At 44.6% G+C, this 23,030-nt stretch overlaps 1 protein-coding gene across 18 annotated transcripts in view; it reads left to right on the top strand.

The window, feature by feature from the left end:
- The window catches only part of PTPRT (protein tyrosine phosphatase receptor type T), a 1,016,018-nt gene that overhangs the window by 329,371 nt on the left and 663,617 nt on the right, over window positions 1–23,030 (top strand). For all 18 annotated transcript variants that reach the window (XM_074318312.1, XM_074318303.1, XM_074318302.1 and 15 more), the window contains exon 2: window positions 2,567–2,692. In XM_074318312.1, the coding sequence (XP_074174413.1) occupies window positions 2,668–2,692 (25 nt within the window). In that variant the 5' untranslated portion in view covers window positions 2,567–2,667. The remainder of the gene's footprint in view (window positions 1–2,566; window positions 2,693–23,030) is intronic.

The raw sequence follows: 23,030 nt of genomic DNA on the forward strand, positions 1-23,030 counted from the left end.
GATGGCACTTTTGGAAAACGAGGTTGGCCCTCTGAGAGCCCCAGAAGTGCTGCTGCGACTGTTTTTTAAATTTCAAATGTAGTGTTTCATGTTTTCCTATCTGGGGCCTTCACTCTGCTGTTCTGGTCAGAGGAGGGTTATAAAGTGATTTGGGGTGTGTCGTCGGGAATTTGTCAGACAGGCAATGTGGGGAAGGAGCTTTCTAGGTGGAAGTGGCAAGTACGAGCCGTGAAAGAGCAGATTGAGGTGGGGGAGTGGTGTGGGCTCAAGGTCGCTTGAGTTTGGCTGTGTCAGGCATTCCAGTAACATTTATTGGTGCATTCATTCAACACATGTTTATTAGGTCGCTGCTGTGTGCCAGAACTAGTCCCACTTTCCTGTCTAATGGAAGCTGTTTGATTGTCTCCCTGTTTGCCTTTCAAAGGTCATCCTTCTCTGTTACATCTGGGACGGTCTCCTCTGTCACCTGCTCCTAACATTTCACCTTGTCTCCTGGGCCTTCCATCCTCATCTGTTGACCTGCATCAGTCCACAATGGTCATGGCCCTTTTTCCCTCAGTTTCCCAAAGCACCAGCGACACATGGCTATCGTGTGTGGCCAGCTGTCACGGAGGAGTGGGGTGTAGTGGGGGGACATTACAGCACAGGACAGGGAACCGTTTCCAATTCATGGTCAGAAAGACTTTCTGGCCCATTCCAACTTAGCAGTCCTCTTCCCTGCCCCAGCTGCAGCCTTCATAGACATAATGCTATGTGCTATTCAAAGCGTAATTCCTTAGTAGTTTGCTTGTTGACTGTCTGTGTGTCTGACTGACGAGCGATATCATGCCTCTTTGGGAAACCACCATAAAGCTAAGACCTAGTATTCTGCTAAGTGCCCAATTAAATAGTTGTTGGATTATTGAATGAATAAACGAGAACAAACAGGTATTATAGTTCCTACCCATGCATCAACCGCTTTGCACCACAGGAAATTTCTCACCAGCCGTTACTTCCTGTAGGTTTCTGTTTTTCATGGGGTTTCTCAGACCTCTCTCTCACTCTCTTTTCCTTCTCTCTCGAGCTATCTGCATAAAACACCCCACATTTCTGTTTCTTTTAGTGCCAAGAAATGTAATAGTCAACTCACAACCGCGGTAGTACCAAAAAAAGTCCATCTCTCTTCCCAGTCCGAGACTCACTGAGGTACTAACGCCAACTCTTCTGGGTTCCCATACACAGCAGGAGAGGAAGGTGGAGAAAGCTTTCACATCACAGGTTTTCTTTGTGGTGCTGTGACCATATTCTGTATGGAATCTATCAACAGGACTTCTACCCCCCACTATACAGAGGAAATCCCGGTGTGGGGAGCAGAGAAGGAATTTGTCCTCCGCCGCTGATGGAGATGCTGGTTATGTCCCATGAGACTCGTGGGGACTGGTTTCTGTACATTGAGCAGAACCATCTTTGGACGTGAGATGGGGACCCAATGGGTGTTTATAGGAGGGAGATGGTGATGTGATGAGATCTGAACATCCAGGAGATAAGAAAGAGACAGTGGAAAAGATGGGCCGGGGTGTGAAACTGGGGTCTGGGAGACCAGTCCGGAGGCTGCTGCATAGCTCAGTTCAGGTGTGGCCTCCTGCATCTGTGCATCCTGCCAGGTCACCGGGAATGCCCTTCGCCCTGCTTTGTGCTCATGGAGATGCTCGCATCCCTTGCAGGCATGGTCACTTCTCCCCCTCCAGGAGATCACGGGCTCCTGTTTGTCAGGAGCCTTTCCAATGATCCAGAGGGGCTTACAGCCCACAGCATATGGTCAGTAAGTTCTTGTCAAAATTGAATCGACGCAGCTCCTCATAAAATGGTGGGTGGCTTGGACTTTAAAGGGAGAAGCTTTAAACGCTATCGGCATTGAGTTTATTACCTGCCAGGTGCACGATTGCCTAGGTCTTCACATATTTGATTTTTACTTTATGAAAATGATTTTTCAAAAATTGCTCTGATGGCGAAGGAGGCGGCTTTTGAGAACCTGTTCTACGCCAGTTACTTTTCATATGTTATTCCATTTAATCCTCGTGACATTCCTGGCAGGTGGGTCTTTCCCTCCACCTAACAGGTGAAGGAAGTGGCATACACACCACACAGATGGCTGAAGCCTCTGGCCCCAGCTGACACAGCTTTGCAAAGCTGAGATCTGTGTCTAGTTTTGCTGGACTCCGAAGCTAGTGTTCCCTGCAGCCTCAGGGCGTCTCTCCGTGTTGCAGGAAGCATTTACAGAAGCATGCCCTGGCATTCATTTTTCCTGCTTAGAATGAGACGCTGCTGTTTACTTTCTCAGGAAGGAAGATTGAAATCAATGTAACTAGCCTTATTAACTTTTTTAAATAGGGGGGCCTGCAGATGCCAGCGTCTTTCCAGAGAGCACCAAAGCAAATATAAAAATCCAATTTGCTTGCCTTTTTTTTTTTTTAATCTTCTTCAGAGTTTAAAATTCAAAGCTGTAAATGAAGAGCCGATGAGACAGGGGTAACGAACCAAGCCCCAGACACGAGGTTGTATTTACCCATATCTCTTTTGTCTGCAGGCGGCTGTTCCTTTGATGAGCACTACAGCAACTGTGGTTATAGCGTGGCCCTGGGGACCAATGGGTTTACCTGGGAGCAGATCAACACATGGGAGAAACCAATGCTGGACCCAGCGGTGCCCACAGGTAGGTGACCCACTGTGCTTGGGGCTGTGATGGGGATGGCATCTCTTATGATGACTCATGGGAAGAACTTTCTTGTCGGTTGAGCTGTTTGAGAGGGCAATCAATAACTTTGTTGGTAGTAAGCTCCCCATCCCTGGAGGTATGCAAGCCAAAGCTGAATGAACTCTTAAGAATTTGGTAGAAGTCAGATGTCTCCTCAATTCAGGAACCTTTAGGATTTCTTTCAGCATTGAGATTCTAAAGTTTAGCTCCAAGGAGGGCATCGATGAATTTTGCTTGGGAGCCTGATAATAGTGGAATTTTAGGGGAAGAAAGAGCTGACTAATTTGAGGTTATCCATTTTCTTTTTAGGCCACATAGACACAGACACATAGACACAGCTTGTGTATTTGCAGGGAGACTTCCACAGTCAGAATATTCCTCATAAAGTTAATGTCCAGACATCCTGAATGCAGGCTGATGCTTCACCAGTGGGGCTGAAGGCTACCGTGTACTCTTGCTGGATACCTGCAGGAGGCAGGCCTATGAGAGTCACCTCTGATGTACTATTCTCGGGAGGTACACCTGGAGGAGGTATATTCAGGCAGAACACATTTAAGGTGGGGTATGCCTGGGTAAGTTGAGTCTTGAAGAGGTTAGCTGAAGCCGTGAGCCAGGAAGAGTTGCAATTCTGGGGACAGTCAGATCACCTCTTTGGATAATATGATCCCTGGTACAGTCATCAGGACAGTTGGCTGTCGGAGAAGGGAGACCATCCCCTATGGTTCCTCCCTAACCAAGCGCTCCCTCTAACCCACACACGGTCCTGGGTTTTTACTAACCCCTTCTTGTACTCAGTCTCCTGTGTCAGCTCATTCTGGCCGTTGGAGTTCTTCAGGCTCTTCTACACTCTTTCCATGTGTCTTACGGTAGTTAGGGTCCTCCTGAGGAGCAGAACCAATAGGACATACACGTACATGTAGAAGGAGACTTATAGGCTTTGGCTCCCACGGTTATGGAGAAGCCCCATGTTCTGACCAAGCTGAGGACCAGGGAAGCTGGTGATGTAATTCAGTCTGAGTCTGAAGGCCTGAGAATTGGGGGCCTGTTGGTGTGAGCCCTGATCTGAGTCTGAAAGCCTGAGAACCAGGAGTGCCAGTGTCAGAGGGCAGAAGACGTCCCAGGTCGAGAACAGAGAGAGTTCGCACTTCCTTTGCCTGTTCTATCTGGGCCCTCAAGGAGCTGGATGAGGCCCACGCACCCTGGGGAAGGCTGCCAGCTTTACTGAGTTCACCAGCTCAATGCTAATCTCTTCTGGAAACACTCTCACAGATACACCCAGAATTGATGTTTTACCAGCCGTTCGGGCTTCCCTTTGCCCAGTCAAGTGGACACATAAAATCAGCTGTCACACCATGGACGACCTCAACCACCCCTATGGCGTCAGTTGCCATCAGATATCTCTTACGAACTCCAGACCTACATGGCCCACTGGGCCATGTCTTCTCAGCTGCTTCTGGGGGGAGGGATTTTCCAGGATGTCACTAAGCTGAAGACACAGAAGATGCTCAGAGATGTCCAGGGGAGGTCATGGTCTTGGTGGCCTCATTGGCTTTAAGTTTGGCTCCAAAGCAGAGGAGCAGAGGGTACTGGAACCTTTCCTTCTTCCCAATTCTCGTGTGTTTTGCCCTTTGTATCTCAGCTTAAACATCACTTCCTCAGGGTAGTCCTCCCGAGATACCCCAGCCTGGGTCACTTGTTTCTGTAAATGTTCCCCGTCACGCCCTACACTTTTCCTCAGTGACACACACCACAGCTGTTGCTACTTGTTCAATGCATGTCTGACCCCCAGGTGAGAAGCCCCAAGTGAATGGGGACCGTGGCGATCTTGTTCACAGCTTTATCTTTAGTGCTCAATGTAATGCGCCGCACACAGTGTGTACTAAACAACGTTTGGTTAGATGGATGCATGGATGGATGGATTTCTCACATATTTTCCTAAAGAAGAAATGAATGATAAACATTATTAAATGCCTTTGGCCCTCTATTGACTGATCATACATTTCTGAGTCTTCGTTACCATCCTTCCATTTTACAGATCAGAAAAACCAAGGCTCCAAGGAGCTGATTGACATTCCTGCGTTTCCCACTCTCTTTCCCCCCAAAGGGACAACTCTGGCTTCTAATCTTAATTTTCTCAGCCCCTCATTACAGCAAAGTGTCATTTCATAAATATTGGATTGTGCTAATACCATCTTCTGAGCTTTTCTAAATAGAGGCATTTGATAATGATCACTGAAATTATTCTGTCATGATGTGCTTGTGGGTTTCGGCAGCTCTGCGTGCGTCTTAGGCAGAGAGGCTTCAATGTGAATTTGGATTAGGCGAAATTGTTTGTTTTTCTCATAGGCAAAGCCTGAAATCTTACTTTGCTTTCTCTAAAAGCAGCCTTTTGAAAATCCATTTGAAAATCCTAGTTTGAGTCTATTTATTCAGATGTTCCACAACCTTTTCCCGATCTCCTTCTGTGCGACACGGTCTGTGTTAGACGCTGGGTAAATCAGACCATGTTATTTTGGCATTTAATCCTTCCTGTGGCTTCTCCTGACACATAAGATGAAAGGTGAATTCCTTGCCATGGACTATAAGGTCCTGTATGATCTGGTGTCTTGTTGAACCCTTTTTTTTCTCTCCCCAAATGCTCCAGACACACTGGTTATTTTTTTTTAGTTCCTTAGACATGTCGGATTCTTTCCTGCCACAGGACTTTTGCACCTGCTCTTCCCTCTCACTGGAAGATTTCTCCACTCTTCACTTGGCCAATTTCTTCAGGTCTCAGCTCAAACAACTCTTTCTCAGGAAATTGTTCCTCATTGGTCTACGAGTATCTAAAGAAAGACTCTCTGGTTTTTCTTAGTTGTATCATCCTGTTCTTTGCTTTCAAAGTCTTCATCGTGGACATGTTTACAGGCCAGCGTATTCTAAATCTGTGCCATGGCCGAGTGACTCTGAGGTCTTAATCCCTCTGCTTCAGTTTTCTCATCTTTAACTTGGGAACCAGTTAAATGTGATGATGGCTGTGTGAGTGTGGCAGTATCTACACATAACAGGGCTCAATCAGTGCTTGGTTCCCTGAAGTTCTTTTCTGGTTCTGACACTCTTAAGTCTTTCTTAGAACCTTACCCCTTCCTTCAAGGTCCCCTGATGCCAGATGCTGCTTTACACAGGGGAACCTTCCAGCAGGAGGTCTGCCATGCGTCCCTGACAAGCCCAGAGAAGCTTTTCAATACCCAGCGTACCTGCCATCCCGTGGGCTGAACACCCCCTGACTCTTGGCTCTGTCAGTTCACCTCTTCACACAGCGATTGTCTTACTCTTTTCCTTGTCCGTCTCTGTGGGAAATGGGCCTGGGCTTCAGATCTGGTTTCCCCCACCGCATTTTTCGTTACAGAGAAACGCGGTTACGACACCCACAGGCCTTCCCTCCCGACCTCTATCTTGTCCATGGAACCAACTGCAGTATCCCTCATTCCCAGCTCTGCCTTCCTCAGCCTCAGCATGAGTTTTTACATGTCCACTCAGGAGGGCCCACCAGGAGGGTCTCTGGGGACTGAAGGGAGATAGACGAAAGTGCTGTAAGTGCCCTTTTGAAAGGGCTGAAGTCAGAGGTAATGGGGCATGGGAGGTTTCCTTCTAATGCCTGTAGGACATTCGTATTTTAAGTGTCAAAATGAAGTCGGGTTGAATCTCAGGCTGAAAACCCAGGCGCACAATAAATACTGCATTTACATCAATTTGAATCTGACCCTGAGTGTCCAGATATTGAATTTTAGTCATAATGGGGGCTCCCCCTTCCCTAAGGGGTCTACAAATGTCCTGGGGACTTTCGCATGCCATTGTGGTCTCCTCTGAGAAGCCCGCTGTCACATTCCTTGCGGTCCTTTTGAATCTAATCATTCTGTTGCCTCTTTCCCAGCTTTGGAGCCCTTGTCTCAGGTCCAGCCAGCCCAGGTGCATCACCCAGCATCCCTCTGGGGCCTGCCCCCTCCCTAAGTACTGCCACCGAGCAGGATGGGACCAGGAGACCCATCTTTTCCCCTCCCCATGTAGGGGAACTTCTCCATTCACCTTCTTAGCCCTCAAAGACACACGTGTCTGGTCCCAGCCCCTCTGGGACCCGTCACATAATCTTGTCAGTAAGTTTAAACTTGGAAAAAAAAAGGGGGGGTAGCTTCTTTCCATCCTGTACACATTTCTAGAGCAGAGAAAGACCATCTTAGTTACTGGATTGGAAGGGGCAGGTATTGGGGAGAATCTAGCAAGAACAGACCCACAGGTATGCACACATAGACAGGAATATTTCAACCAACCCGGCTGCTGTGGAAGCAGACAGTCTCCAGGGAGGTCCTGGGCTCTCTCTTCAGGCCACTGAGCCCTTGGCTGTGTGTTCCTGCTGTGCTTAATTGCTCATCCTCAGAGAGCTGGGGTCTATATGGGTTGAATTGTGTCCTGCAAGAAGATACAGTGAAGCCCTAATCCCGGCACCTATGAATATGACCTTATTTGGAAACAGGGTGTTTACAGCTGTAGTCAAGTTAAGATGATGTCCTGTTGGTCATCCTGGGCCCTCCATCTGATATGACTGATGGAGGAGAAGAGATACACAGACACACAGAGTAGGTCGTGGAAAGACAGGCAGAGGTTGGAACAAGGCGTCTTCAAGCCAAGGACCGCCAAGGACTGCCAGCCAACACCAGCAGCTGGGAGAGGCGAGGGAGAGTTGTTCCGAGAGCACTGGGAGGGAATGTGTCCCTGTCAACAGCTTGATTTCAGACTCTAGACTCCACACTGTGGAAGGATAAGGTTCCCTTGTTGTAAGCCACCCAGTTGGTGGTAATTTGTTACGGCAGCCCTAGGAAACTACTACTGCGTCGATCACACGTCGGTACTTTGACTGTGTCACCTTCTCTATGTTAGAAGACACTCAAGAGCTCTGTAAGTACTGGAGCCTTTGCTTTCTTTTAGGAGAACTGGCATGAACTGCGTGTTCATTCTACCCAAGAATTGGGGTCGGCATTTTCCTATACATTTCATCTAATGTGCCGCCATCCTGTGATTTCAGAGATGGTGTTTCCTCTTTATTTTTGAGAAAACTAAACCCCAGAGAGGGAAACTTACTGGTCCACAGTCATGCAAGTTATATACGAAAGAGGAACCAGGCTTCAACTCCAGGATAGAGAAATAAATATATATTGTATACATGGTACCATCATCAACTAAATATCTTTTACAATTATTTCCATTTATATTCATAATTTATGATTGCAAAAAGAATGCACATTTATTGTAGAGGATGCACAGTACTGACAGTTATAAAAAAACAAAATAAAAGTCATGTGTGCACACAGACTTAGATAAATATCTATTTTTCCACTTAACACTATTTTTAAGCATTTCCCCATGTTATTAAATGTTCCTCAAAAGCATGCTTTCTAAAGGTTTCATAGTTTTCCATTACAATGACTATTCCACAATTTATTTAACTACCCGTATTGTTGCGTATTTAAATTCCTTCCAGTTACTCCTAAATCACATTGTAGTGAGTGTTATTGTACATATATCTCTGTGTTCATCACCAATAGAAGTGATAAAATTTGTTTTCATATATATATATATATACATATGTATTTCTGTACTCCCTTGTGTAACCAATGCAGAACGGTTGTGTATTATTTTGGAGATCTGGAGAAAAGAATATCATCCACAAGTCAAATGTGGAATCCAAGAAATCTGCCCATGAGTTGATGTTGGGAAAATGCGTTGTGAATTCTGAGGCCCAAAACAGGTGGGGAACCGGGGAATAGCCCCGAGTGTGCCACATTCTAGTTCTCTGCACGCTGGATGGAGACTTGGGGATTGGCAAGAATTACGTTCAGGATAGCAATCAACCAGAGCCGTCCACGCACTGACCAATCAAGGTGGACATCACTGTAAAGAGCAGAATGGGCTTTGCCGAGCTGACTGGAGGCACAACGAGCCTCTTCCTGGTTTGTGTACTGAACTATTAATAGTTTTGGTTTTCCTTGTAGGCGGGAGCACCATTTTATTTACATCTGTAACCCTAGTCCCTGGACTTAGAAGGTGGCAGTGAATGTGTGTTAAATGAAATGCCCTTATTAATAATTGAACTTTCTCATGATACGGCCCCAGCATCCGTCTCCAGCCTCAGCTCCCTCTTTGCTCTCTTCCCTCTCCCCTTCTATGGAATCATGCAAGAGAGGCCTTTGTGCTTTTGTTTTGGGAGTCCAGCCTCCAACCCTGCTTCCTGATTTCTGGAATCTCCCATTATGTGGAATCTTGGTGGAATGTGGAGCTCTCTGAAAGGAGAAGAGGCCAGAAATTCAGCACTCCCTGCAGTCTGGGTGTGGCTGGGCATGTGACCCGGATAAAGCCAGTTGGACCCTCCTGCCCAGGACTTTCCACCTAGGAAGCATGAGCCAGCAGCCAGAGGCTAATGTCACAGGGTGTCCAGTGGCAGGGGTGATGCCTGGGCCACAGGAGCTTGTACTAAACGAGGTTGCTCACTGTGTGCTTCTTAGTTCCCTACATGTGACAGAGTTTTTGCTTGGTTTTTAAGCCTGGTACTCCTGCTTCCTGTTCATGATGAGCCTTCCAATATTCTTCCATTGAGAAGATGGTCGTGGTTGATTTCTTTTGTTTTCAGCCCTAACCCCTGAAGGCCACACTGTCACGCTTTGCACTTGCTGACCCCTCTGGCTAAAAGGCACCTCCTCTCCCCTTTCTCCTGTTAAAGCTCTGCACAGATGTCACCTCCTCAGCAGGCCTTCCCTGACTCTTTCTCACAGCGGATGCCTTTCCTCTCTGCCTCTGTGGCTGAGTTTATGACAACGTGTTCTCTGCTTCCACGCTAGGGCTGTGAGGTACTCAAGGGCACGCATGGGCTGCTCCTCACTGCTGAATTCCCTGTGCCCTGCATGTGGCTTGGAACGGGGCAGGTCGTCCATAGATGGATGAAATTATCAGTAGTGTGATTAGTGTTGGGGAAGTCAAGAGAAAAATGATGTCAAGAAAATGTGGGAGAACCCTGAGAGGCCGCTGCTTTCTTTGGCATTTTCACTGTACTGGGGACATGGGTGGCTTTCAAAAGTCCAGCGCCACCTCTCAGCTCGATGAGACTGTGGTCAGGAGGGCCCATTTGGTCCAGGGCTTGGCTGGTCCGGGCTCTTCTGCTCTAGAGTTGATCCTTGGGGCAAATACAAGGACCCCGGGGATTACTTCTGCCTTTTTCCTGGCACATGTGTAGATCTGCTTGTGAGCTATGTAAGAGGCTCCCCATGGGGAAAACGCGTCGCATCCCAAAACTGACCCTCTGTTTCTGTAATGGGATACTTACTTTAAAGTGATCTGGAAGTATGGGTCTTTGAACACACTTAATCACTCCTGATATTATTATTGATTGGCTGAAAGCTATAATTTCTTATGTTTCCCTTTAGCTCCTGTTGAGTCAGTGATAAAATGGTAACATTTTTCTTCCCTCTTGAACGATGAAATGTTATATATTCATTCTTAAAGAGTTTGTGCATACAAGTTAACTCTCTCCGGCCCCATCAGACTGATGTGTGTGTGGGGTAGAGAGAGAGAGGGAGAAGGAGAGAAGAAGGAGGGGAGGAGACAAAGAGAGAATATATGTATGTGGTAATAGCAATAATAGTAAGGAAGCGATATTTATGTGGTGCTTAATATATGGCAGTATTCTCCTAGATACTTTAAATACATGTATATTATTTAATCCTTACAACAAGTCCTCTGATATAGATATAAGTATCTGCCTGTTACACATTGGGGAACAACTGGGTGACTTGCCCGAGGTCAGGCTTGGCCTATGGTGGAGCCAGGACTTGGCTGCAGGAAGTCTGGGTCCAGACTCTGTGCCCTTGGCCACCTCCCTCTCGTGCCTCCTGAGAAGGCAGATGACGGACAGGATCGTACTGCCCGGACTTGTGCCACTGGTCTCTCTTCACACCAGTGTTCAGACTTAGTGTTCAGCTTCCAGGGCTGCCCGGTACTGTACTGGGGGGCGGTGCCGTGGTTTATTTAGCGCACACCCAAGCAATCGCAGTGGGGGAAGGAAAGATAAAAGGCAAAATGTACCCCATGGGCCTCAGCAAAAGGCAAGATTTTTGTCTCCAAACAGCTCTCGGAAATGTTCTTACAAAGCTTCTCAGATAATGGGAGATGGTCTTTTTCGTGTACTTTGAACTCCAGAATTAATCGGGGAAAATACATTAGCCTGCCGTGACCCCAATCAGTGCTCGTTTGGGATGTTTACAACGATAACAGAACTGATAGGGGGAAAAAGAGGAGGAAATTGAAGCCACGTTTAGTATTATTCTGGAGGATATGACCAAATAATGGTGAGCGATAAAGATGGTTTGGAAAAGCAACAGAGGAGCTTTGCGGTCAGATCAGAACATGCACGTGTCAGATAAATGGGAAAACGTGTCCGTTCTAATACCCACACGCCTGTTGTCTTGAAGTTCAGTTTTCTGTGACATGAAACCTGGATTTAAAAAGTATTTTATACAAATGGTGTAATTGGGATAATGGTGAGGCGGGGTAGGCCCCCTGTGGGGGGTGGGGAGGGAGACTTCTCTGAATGCTTGTGCCAGCTCTGCCACTAACCTGAGACGTTGAGCAGGTGAGCCACCGTTCTCTGTGCTTCCTGCACCCTGCTCTGTGAAATGGGTCTAAAAGGAAGGGGTCCCGGGTTCTAGTCCTACCTTCTCTATGAACATACTCTGTGATCTTGGGCCAAGTGCCACCGTTCCCCGGGCCTCATTTACATTCTGTATGACTCAGCATTCTTTGCTTTGTAATTTGTGATGCAAGAAGAAAAGGCTATTTTCAAAGGTAGGAGTTAAGTGACATTTATCAAATAAAACTTCTCTGAAAAACCCTGTGGTCTCAGCCCCTCATCTCTGTCTGTCTGTCAGTCATGGCAGCTGCTTCTGATTCCTCGACAGGGGAATTTGTCTTCACAAGTGTGTGGACATGGGGCGCAGGGTCCCGGGATGCCAGGAGAGATCCCCAGCATAGGGGAGCACCTGTGACTCTGGTCTCCCTACCCAGCTCGGATTCTTTCGGGCAAAGCCACCTCTCTGTGTTACTCTTTCCATGACCCATATGTTGTAATTAGGGGTTGGAAGAGGAGATGAGGGTCTTGCCACTGACCCATCTACTACTTTTATCCTACTTAAGAAATGAGTTTAACAAATCTGTAAGCTTTTAGGGCTGGGCCCTGCCGACCTATTTACTCGTTAATTCATGAGTGTTTGTAACCTAAAGTCTGGACATCACTGTGGGCTTAGCTTCTCTTTTCAAGGGGAAGGAAACTTTGCACAGAGTGATCCCCGAACACAGGGCTGGCCATGCTTCCCCACTCGCGTTTCTAGCTCATCACAGAGCTGTACTTGGATGTACCCTTCTACAAGGGTGTGAACCTGAAAATCAGCGTCCTGCAGTGTAGACTCAAGGAAGTAGGTCGCCTCAGGAATCCCAGCTGCAGTAAGCGCTTTGCATTTACAAACTTTTAAGATCCTGCTGAGTTCTTTTCTGACAACACCACTGCAGGATCTCGGGCTTTGCCAGAGTTCAAGCACTGCCACATGGCACCATGGGCAAAACACAGGGTTTCCTGTCACACGTATCCATGTTTGAGCCCTGACTTTGGTGTTCACTGACCTGTGACCATGTATGACTGAGGACCACTCTGACCCTCAGTCTCTTCTTCTGTGAAGTGGGACTGGGAGTACATGTCTGCCTCACCCTGTTCCTGTAAAAAGCGGTCTCGATAGTGGAGGTGAACGTGATTTGGGAGCTCAGTGTCTCTGTATGGATTAGCTGTTGCCACTATTATTCTGACCTTGATGAGTAGCTGGGCCCAAGCTTCCTGTTGCAAAGAAATGTGTTGCTCTCAACTAAAAAGGCCACCCCCTACTTACCCACCCAGCCCCTCTGAGGGCAGATTAGAACTGTTGTGGCTGTAAACCCAGCCGATAGAGGCTGTAATATAGTAAATGATCACTTGTTTTGCAGTCTTGACGAGAAAAATAAATGCAATTATGCTCATGAATGTTGAAAAATGAAGCAGAGCCATGCGGATCGGCACATTTGAGGTGCTTTTCCAAATGAAAAGCTGTGTACAATGAATGCTAATGGCCTCCCTCCCTCCCACTCCCTGGCATATGGTGTGATGTGATCATTCTGAATTAAGGGAGCAGCTGGGCCAAGTGCCCCAGACACAGGAGAGGCAACTTGGAAGGGCCCCCACAGTAGGAGACCCAGCATGCAGACCCCAATTTCCTCTCTGGGCTGAGGACGCAGAAGAGACCCAGTTTCCTACAGCAGGTACCTGAGTGAGCTCAGTGCGGCTTCTCTGCTCATGAACCCTGCCATGTATTCCCCAGGTCTCCTGTTATTCTGCCCCGCAAACATTCACTGAGCACCTACTATGTGCAGGCATAATGCTGGTAGCAGTAGCGATGAATCTCGTGTGCCCTGCCCTTCCCAGTCACTCTCCACTGTCACCAAGGCCTGACCTAGTCCTGTGCCTGCCAACACAGTGGCCACCAGTCGCACGGTGCTCTGGAGCTCTCGAAATGCAGCCAGTCCAAATGGAGATGTGCTTTAAATGTAAAATGTACACCACATCTCAAAAACGTATGAGTGTGTATATATATATAATCTTATTAATTTTTATATTATTTAAATGTTGAAAATGTAGTCTTTTAGATAAATTGGATTAAATAAAACACGTGGAAATAAATTTCACCGATTTCTAGTTACATTTTTAAATATGGCTACTGGAGCATGTAAAACTACAAACGTGTGGCTTGCACTGTTATTTCTATTGGGTGTCACTGATCCAGCCGCTGCCTACCTGTTCCTTCGTAGCCTCCGCCACCCACCCCACCTTGCTGGTGGTCCTTCTGTCAGTTCTTCACCTGTACCAGGCATTTTCATGCTTTAGGGCCTTTGTACTACTTGCTATTCTCCTTTTCCAGAAGGCTCTTCCCCAGCTCTTTTTTAATGTAAATGTCACCTAGTGTGAGAAATATTATTCTCCCACCATCCTATTTAAATACACCCCTCGCCCCCATTATTCTTCAGCAAAACACTCTTTCCTAGTCACTGTTGTAATATTTAGGTATTTTATTTGTTTATGTATCTGTTTCTTCTAAGAGAACGTTAGGGCAGAGAGCTTGCCTGTTTTGTTTGTATTTTCTGTTCTAATCTAAGTGCCTACCACAGCAGCTAACACAAAGTAGGTACTCAATGTTGTTTTTTTTTCTTTTCTTTTTGTCGTAACTGAATGTATAAAGGTTTAAATATCACAAGGGAGAAAAATATTTTGAGCATTTTGAGATGTTGAAAAGACATTTGAAAATAGTTGTGGGTCCTAATTTATCAGTCAATTAAGGAAGGTCTCGGTGAGAAACATATGACACATAAAGGGTTTCAGTGGAGAGAGTTTGATGAAATAGAGGTGGGATCAAGATTAAGGGAATGAATATGGGACAGCGAAGCACCCAGAGGCTGACAACAGTGCTGAGCTGTTACTGCCCCAACAACTGAAGGGCAGTGGGAGGGAATGGTGTTACTAGACTGCCTGACAGACTACGGAGGAGCACAGCCACTGCCAAACCTTATTCCTTTCACCCTTTGGTATTCTGCCTGTATCTGCCATCGGTACGCTCAGAGCAGAGGGTACGGGAGGCTGGAAGATGCTGACCACAGAGGTCAGACTCTCAGAGAACAGAGCAGGGAGGGGATGGGTGTGGATTGGGTATGGTGAGCCCAGAGGGTAACTGTCAACCTGAGAAGGCACAGAAAACTATTTTCTTAATGTGCTAGAGCGTGTCCATTTCAAACCAACATCCAGTATCCTAAAAATATGATGCTCATGATCGCTACAATTAATTGACATTCATTCAGGGATTTCTAGTAACAGAATCGGAAGTTTAATTATGGGAAAAGAAGTAAAGTTATTATTTGCAGAGGCTATTGTTATTTACCAAAACTCCAAAGAAATGAGTGAAAAACTATTTGAAGACATTAATAGAGTCTATAAGGTGATTAGTTAGGGAATAAATATACAAAATCAACAATTTCCTAAATCCTAGCAATAACCAGTTAGAAATGTAATGTAAAAGGATTCATTTTATCAAAGAAACAGAAATATAAAAGGCTGAGGAATTAACTCAAGAGGTGATATGACGGACCTTTCGAAGGGAGCTATAAAGCAAAACTAAGAAAATAATGGATGATATCTGATTTCCAGATGGGAAGACTGGATATTTTTAAAGCCTGTCAATTTAAAATATACACATATAATGCAAATTACAATAGATATTTATAAGCAATGTTACAAAATGATTTTAAATTTTACCTGGAAAAATAAATGGGCACAGATCATGAAACAGATATTGAAAGAGAATAATGGAGGAAGACTTCTAAGTTTTAGAAATATATCTTAGAATTCAAAGAGTCCAAACAGCATACATAGGAATTCAAGAGATAAATAGATCAATAGAACAAAATATGTCTCTAAAAGAGGTGTGTGTGTGTGTATGTGTTTTAGATAAATTTAACATTTCCAATTGGTGAGATAAGTCAAGATGAAATTGTAATGATAACCCACCAGGGAAAGGTGCAGGCCAGTTGAGGTAGGTCCTTACTTCACACTTGTTCCAAAACATATTTCAGGTAAATGTAGTAACTTCCAGTTAAATGTAAAAATCTGAAAGCATCTAAGGCACATAATGCATACAAAAATATTTAAATTATCTTTGGGAGTAGGACAGTTTTCCGATGTTACTATTAAAGGTAGAAGCAATAAAGAAAAAAAAAATTATATATTTGTCCATAAATACCATAAACAAGATGCAAAGATCCACAGCAAACTGAATTCTGACATTTGCTGTAACAAATGGTTGCTATCATGAGTAACAAAAGAGCTCTTACAAATCAATAACAGAAAAACAAATGATCTAGTAGATAGATGTTCAGTGTTGGTGAGACTTCTGAGAAGCAGGCAGTTGTGCATTGCTGGAATGAGGGTAAGTTGGTACAGTATTTAGGGAAGACAATTTAATATCTGTCAGAGACCTAAAGTGTACATATCTTTCATCAGGAATTTTATTTTTGGAGCTATTCAGAGGAAATAATTAGAGATAAGTGGAATGTGAAAAATTCTGGGTGTGTGGCCGATGATGTGATACTCGATCTCCCAAAGTATCCATTCATGGTACATGAAGATAAATGAACTTCACAGGGTAGCTGTGAGGGTTATTGGGATGACTGGCCTGGGAAGGCCTTGGAGCTATGGACCTTTAGGGAAATGGTGTATATTTGTGATTAATTTGGGTCTGTCTCATTTTGCTGCCTTCCTCTTCTACTCCAAACCCCTTGGATACCATCTACTGGGGCACCTTCTCCCATCATTTCAGCTCAGGAAGGAACAGGGAAGAGAGAGCCCTGAATCTTTGCTGAAGTGAAGCAGGGTCACTCTGAGGCTGGCTGCTCGGTTTGGCTCAGCCAGCATTTAGTCAGCACCAACCAAGGACTGGACAGGATTGTGCCCGAAGTTAGGGTAACACAGGCTCACACCCACACCAAACATCAGTTCGGTAGGGTCCTCTGATCTCTCTTCTTGACTAGGCCTTGACCTTGACCCCATATCTTCGAACTCCTGTCCTCATCCTGTCTTTGGCCTGCCTCGCCCTGTTTTAGCAAGAATCCTGCCAAGTGAGAACAGCTAGAATCCCCCTATAATCTGGTCGTCCTGGCTTGCCTTCAGCAAGAATTCGGTTAAGACAGTTCAGCAAGATTCCCCCCATCGCTGATGCTCCCTCTTAGTAATTTTCTATCCACTGACTCCCTTACTCCACTCCTTGGCTATAAATCCCCAGTTGTCTTTTCTGTATTCGGAGTTGAACCTAGTCTCTCAACCCGTTGCAATACCTCTATTGCAATAGTGTTGAGTAAATTCTTCCTTACCATTGTAACGAGTGTCCGAGTAATTTTTTCTTTAACAGTGGTTACCATGGTGAGTGAATCTCAGTGTGGCCAAAGGGAGCTTTAAGTTAAATGGGTAGACAGATAGGCAAAGGCATGGTCAGCTGTATGGTAGAGGAGCATTAATTCAACAAATATGTACTGAGAACCTTTATTATATCAGACTCTGGGGGTACAACCGTGTACAAGCTGCTCCAGCTCCTGCCTTTATGAAGTCTGATGAGACAGGTAGAAGATAAAAACAAACATAAACAGAAAAAGCATAGAAGGACCAGGTTCCTCATCCCTGGGATTGCGGAGGAAATGGGGGAGGGGGGTTCCAGCTGAATAGGAAAGCTTCCTGCAGGAGATGACATCGAAGCCAGGTCTCCAGTGAGTTGAACTATTGCTGTGGGTTTCAGATGTCTGCACGTTCAGAGCCTTGTAAGCACATTTGTGAAGAAGGATGGTGTTGAGTGAATTAGGAGGTAGCCCACAGTGTGTGTGGACAGTGGGAAGGAAGATGGCTGAGGTTTCCAGAGGCAGCCCGGCTGAGAAGAGACACAAACGGGGAGATTATCCTAACAGGATTTCACAAAGACCACTTAACAGTCGCTGAGCCCCAGGGGAAAAAAAGTAGTTATGAGCTGAGGGTGGAGAAAAAGCCAAGAATCTCGCAACTCTGCAAAAGCTTGGAGAGAAAAGCTGACAGCCAACAGACAGAACAAGATAATGCTTGCAAAAAAGGTTAAAAGAATAGACAGGGGGAAAAAAGTACACGAAGAGATATGGATGGAAATGGAAGCACATTAATATGACTTGGGAACGTGCATTAAGATAGTTCCGGCCCTGAAGAGGATGAGAGCCAGGACTGATTCATGACAGCACCTCACATTGTTGGGGAACTGTTAGAATGAGGTGTGGGCGGTGGAAGGTCAGAATTAGCTGGAAAGAAAGCATGTGTGAATATGAAACGCCAGAGGCAGAAATGGGACAGCTAGTCCTAACCCCTCCTCTTTAGAGATGGGGCAACTGAGATCCACAGAAACAAAGTGACTTATCCAAAGTCACACACCATAGAAAGTGCTAGAGCTAAGAAATTGGAACCTTGTCAGTTGCTAGTGGGAATGCATGGTGGTGCAGATGCTGTTGAAAACAGTTTAGTTGTGCCTCAAAAAACTGATCGTCAAGTTACTACATGACCCAGCAATTCCACTCTTAGGCATATGGACCAAAAATATGAAAACAGGTAATCAGATTTGATCCATAGTCGGTCTTCTGGCTATTAATCCTGTGCTCTTTTTATTGCCCCCCCAGCTGCTGTATCCATCTTCCGTTCTCTCTTCCTCTCCTCACCATTCCTTCCCTCCCTCCCTCTTCTTTCCTACTTATATATACAGGGGAGAGTTAAGTTTTAAGTTGTAGTAGCTCTTCCACTAAGTGAATATATATCCTTGGTTTCCCTGTCTGGTCATTGATTGGGACTAGATGACGGTCCTTCCAGCCTGATAGTATGTACAGTTCCCCACATTTTGCCAGCATGTACTCAGCAACTGCGGAGCTAGTATTGATGAGGGGCAATCCTCTCTGAAATGTGGAAACCTGGGAGGCTGTCCGGAAGCTGATGTCTGGAAACAATCGTCATGTCCTCTCACCTTTTAATTACTTGTCTCAGAGAGTTCATAGTCTCTTTAATTTCCCTAGCATTACAAAGCAGTTGTCTCTTTATGTTTTCTAGAGCAACTCTTCTTCCCGAGTGAGGTGTTTTTTGTTTTGTTTTTTAAACTATAATATCTTTACACATCAAAACTACCTGGGAGTAGAGGTGGTGACTTATTCATTTAAGTCTTATGCTGTTTTTTTTTTTTATTTGATGACATATATATATATATATATATATATATATATATATATATATATATATATATGTATATGCCATATATATACATATATATGTGTATATGTATGTATGTATATATATAGTCGATTACATGATGGTGTTATTTGATACAAATTGTGAATGCTGAATTTTCTTTTGCTACTGTCCCTGTTTATTTGGGCACAGTTTGACTCCTCCCCTGATGGGACAGGAAGTCAGTGGGGACTTGCAAAACGTCATTGGGAGTCTTGTCTCTAGTCTAAGTTTATCCAGAGCCTTACACGAGGTCCATTTTGGCCAAGTTAGTAATGGATCCAGTTTCTGCAGGGGGATTCCCCTAACGCTTCTATTTGCTTATGAGTCAACCACTTTCATGAGAGGTCTTTGTGTCTCATGGACTTTGTTTTTTGTTTTTTCTAGGCCCATTCGTGGTCTTTCTTTGCCCACTTGAGCCCTTGTATGAGACTAACTGGTTTCTGCCCAACAGGCAATTCTGGGGAGGGCATTAGGGAAGGAAGTAAATCTATAGTGTGGGAAACAAACTCCAGTCCAATGGGATGGTTTACATCTGTTCTGTGGTTTGGCAATGTTTCCCAGTTCCCTCCCTTCAAATTGGGAGCTGTCATTGAGCTTTTCTGTCTACCCAACATTTTTTTCCTTCCACCAATATTGTTCCATTTAGTGGAAGTGGAAGGTGGGCATGGATTTTTTTCCCTTTCATTTTGATCCTAGGTGATACTTAAAATCCATGGTGTGACGTTAGAGCTCTCTCTGTGTTTCAGTATTACTAGTACATTTTTATTTTATTTTTTATTTTTTCACTTTTTTTTTTTTTTTTTCATTTCAGTCAACTTTGGAGATAGAGGGCCTGTGAAATGGTACTCAAACCACCATATTCTCTGGAAGACCTGGCAGTCTCACTGTTCTACCATGCTGTGTGATTGTAAATATATTCTTGCACAGCCAGTATGACATACTTTTATTGGAAAAGGTCTTCCATGACCATATTCACTGAAATGGCCTATTTATATGTCAAGTACATTATTGGATGTGTGTTTCTGAAAGAGTAGAACAGCAACAAACCAAAGTCCCATTTCCGGGCTGCTCGAAGATACTGCAGCACCTCCCTTGGTCCCTACCCCAAGTGTTTATGTCAAGTTGCCACAGAAGGTCTCAGTGGTGAGTGCCTTTTCACCAGGCGCTGGGATTCGGTTTTCAGAAGGTAATTTCCTTGTTTTCATTTCAAGATCCCAATTTTATTGCAGGTGCTGCTGCTGTTGCTCAGACTGAAATAACTGATTTAATTTAATTTAATTTAATTTGCTTTCTTGCAAAGAAGGTGATCTCTGGCCCAGCTGCTGCTCTGGGCAGAGAGGGAGCAAGCAGGCTTGGAGATAAGCTCTGAACTTTATCAGCTCTCTCCAAGGTTTATGCTAATGAGCAGCGCTTAGAGATTTCAGTAACTTTTTCCCTGTGATTGCTTTAATTGCCCTGCTACTTCCTAAGCAGGATGAGTCCCTCGCTGAGGCACTGTGAGGAAGGAGAGGGTTGGAGTGGATGTGGGATCATTTCTTCTGGCTGGTCTGTGTCCTTGCTTCAAGGTGCCATGCCTGTGATGGGTACAAGGCACACTTCGGGTGGTAGCATTAGGAAGGGTCTCGTCCATCCGTGCTGTCACTGTGTGCCTAAGGAAGCTTTGGGGTGTGAATTCTGAAGGGTTAGGTATGGAAGGGTTAGGTGGTCCCGAATTAAACCCTGGTTGTACCTAACTAGTTTGTTTCCTTAGTTGCGTTGTTCACGCTTGCTGAGTCTTGGCTTTCTTATGCCATTTGTGAGACAGTAAGTGCCTCAAGGATAGAATGTGTCTCAGTCTTGTCCGTATTCTTAGTACCGAGCAGGGTACCTGCCGGTGAGCAGGCTTGATCGTATTTACCAAATGAGTGAATACTTCAATGTATGATTGACTGAAAGGAAACAAATGGATACTTATGGAAGGAAAGGTGGAATATCACCATTGTGTCTCCAGACACAGACTCTCTCTCCAGACAAACACTAGGCGTAAGGGGATTCAAAATCATGCTGTGACAAAGGGATTGTGAGCAGTGATGGGGTAGCACACCTCCCCAGTTCTACTCCCTATGGTTTGATTTGGGAGGTTAGAAAGGATTTGCTGTCACTTATTTATACATGTACATGATTGAGAAAAGGAGGGACAGAATCATCCTATTTTTCTACTTAGTCCTGCCCAGATTTACTCAGCCACAGGTTCAGTCTACTCAGATATATGACTCAGCTTAGCTGTGTTTTAGGAAACTGTCCCTCAAGATGGTGGGAATTGATGTCAGCCTGCTGGTCCAATCCTGGCTTACAGTCATTCTGGGGAAAGCCTGAACTATAATCTCCCTTAATATGAAACTGTTTTACTAGGTTTTTATATGAGGCATCTGCTTTGGTCTCCTTGACTGATAATAAGTCTGTGGTTCCTGGACAGGACCAAAGACTCACAGCCAAGCCACGTGAGTCAGGAGACACTGTTAATGCTGAACTCACCTTGATAGACCAAAGGATGCTTGGGATTTAAATTCCTTTGCTCTTACCCTGAAATGCAGCAAAGCTGTTGCTGGTTCCTCCATCTTCCGGGATCTGGCTCTTAGCAGCCCTGTTTCCTTATGCCTTGACTCGAACGTCTGTGCTGTCCAGTTCTACTACCAGCTTTAGCTCCTCGCGTGTCCTGGCAGCCTGGATGGAAACTGCATGTGTCATATTCCCTTGGTCACTCAGATTGGACTTGTTTCTGTTGCCCAGGGAGAGTCCATCTTCCCAATGGGCTTCCCTAGTGCTACCAACTTGCTAGTATTTCTTCCCCACTTAGTCATGTTGAACTAGTCATCTGAGCTTCATGAACTGGAAGACTATAGATGCTAGGACACGTGTTGACAGGTCAGGTGAGAGGTTCTGTGACATGGAGGAGGCATCTGAAAGGCCCTGGTGGGACAGGGACCCTGGGTGAAGGACATACCTCCAGAATAAGACAATGGAGAAAAATTCTCAAACCAATGAAAAACTGCTGTGGCTTGAAAATCAAAGGACAGAACCCTCTGAACAAGTGTGATTAGTATTCTGAAGAATGTAATCAAAAGCATCCAAGAAAAAAAATCCACTGGCATTAGCACGAGACATCAGGAGACAGACACAAAATAAATTTAAAAAAAAAATTATCTTTTTCCTATGAGCAATTTTTGAGTTGTAATATGTAGAACAAAGAAAACCCCAATCATAATAGGACAGAATATTTTTAAAAGCTTCGGACTCAGGATGAGGATAAAAAATGCAGGACCTACCTGAAGGCATTAAAACATGGAGGCACATCAAAGAAGACTTGATTGTTTTTAAAAGTACCATGTTTCTGAATGGAGAAATTTAATCATGGAAATATGTCACTTCTCCCCAAAGTGATTTTACATTTATGTTTTTTCAATCAAAATCCTTAAGGAATTGCTGTTTAGAACTTGACAAAAATTATTCTAAGGTTTTTATAGAAGCTTACACCCATAAGAATAGCAAAAAAAATAATGTTTTAAAGATAAAAGGGAGATTTACAACACAGCAAGTTATAAAGGGTTATAAAAATAATTTAACACCACAAACAATTTAGTTTAGGGGCTGGTGAAATAAGTATAATTGGAAGAGAACAGAAAGTAAAATAATAAGATTTGAGTATATGTAGATATTTATTACATGATAATAGTGGATTTCAGATCAGCGGGGGAAAGAATAGATTATGTAATTAATGCTGCTAGGAAAATTGGCTATTTAGGGGGAAAGTTAGATCATTAACTCAGTTCGTATAAAAATAAAAATAGATTGCTAGTGTGGTAAATGAAGAAAAGAAAACAGTGTATTTGAATTTTGTATGGTGTTCGAGTGAGAATGATATTTCAAAGGACAAAATCAAGAATAGAAATTATAATGAGTGCTTGATATTACATAGACCAGTATATATTGATATTATATATGTGGCAATGAATGTTAAAGGTATCACAATGAAAATAAAATACCCCATTTTTCTATTCCCCGGTTCCGCAAAGCTCCTCCAGAGAACTCTTATCCTCACTGCCTCCGATTTGTCTCTGCTCAGTCTCTGCTGGAGTCATTCACTCCAAGCCCCTGATGTCACTCCACTCCTTTCCCCCCAAAGTCCAGCAGAACCGTTCTAGTCAATGTCTCCGGTGGTCGCCATATTGCTAAATACTGTGGTTCTCCTGGGCTCAACCTGTCAGCAGCATTCAGTCCAGTCAGTCGCTCTTTTCTCCTTGAAACTTGTTCATCGTTCGGCCTCTACATTACTACACTCTCTACGTGGTCCTCCTATGGCATTGGTTTCTCTTATTCTCCTTTGCTGGT

The sequence above is a fragment of the Rhinolophus sinicus genome, linkage group LG13 (genome assembly GCF_036562045.2).
Source record: "Rhinolophus sinicus isolate RSC01 linkage group LG13, ASM3656204v1, whole genome shotgun sequence".
In the NCBI taxonomy this organism is placed as follows: domain Eukaryota; kingdom Metazoa; phylum Chordata; class Mammalia; order Chiroptera; family Rhinolophidae; genus Rhinolophus; species Rhinolophus sinicus.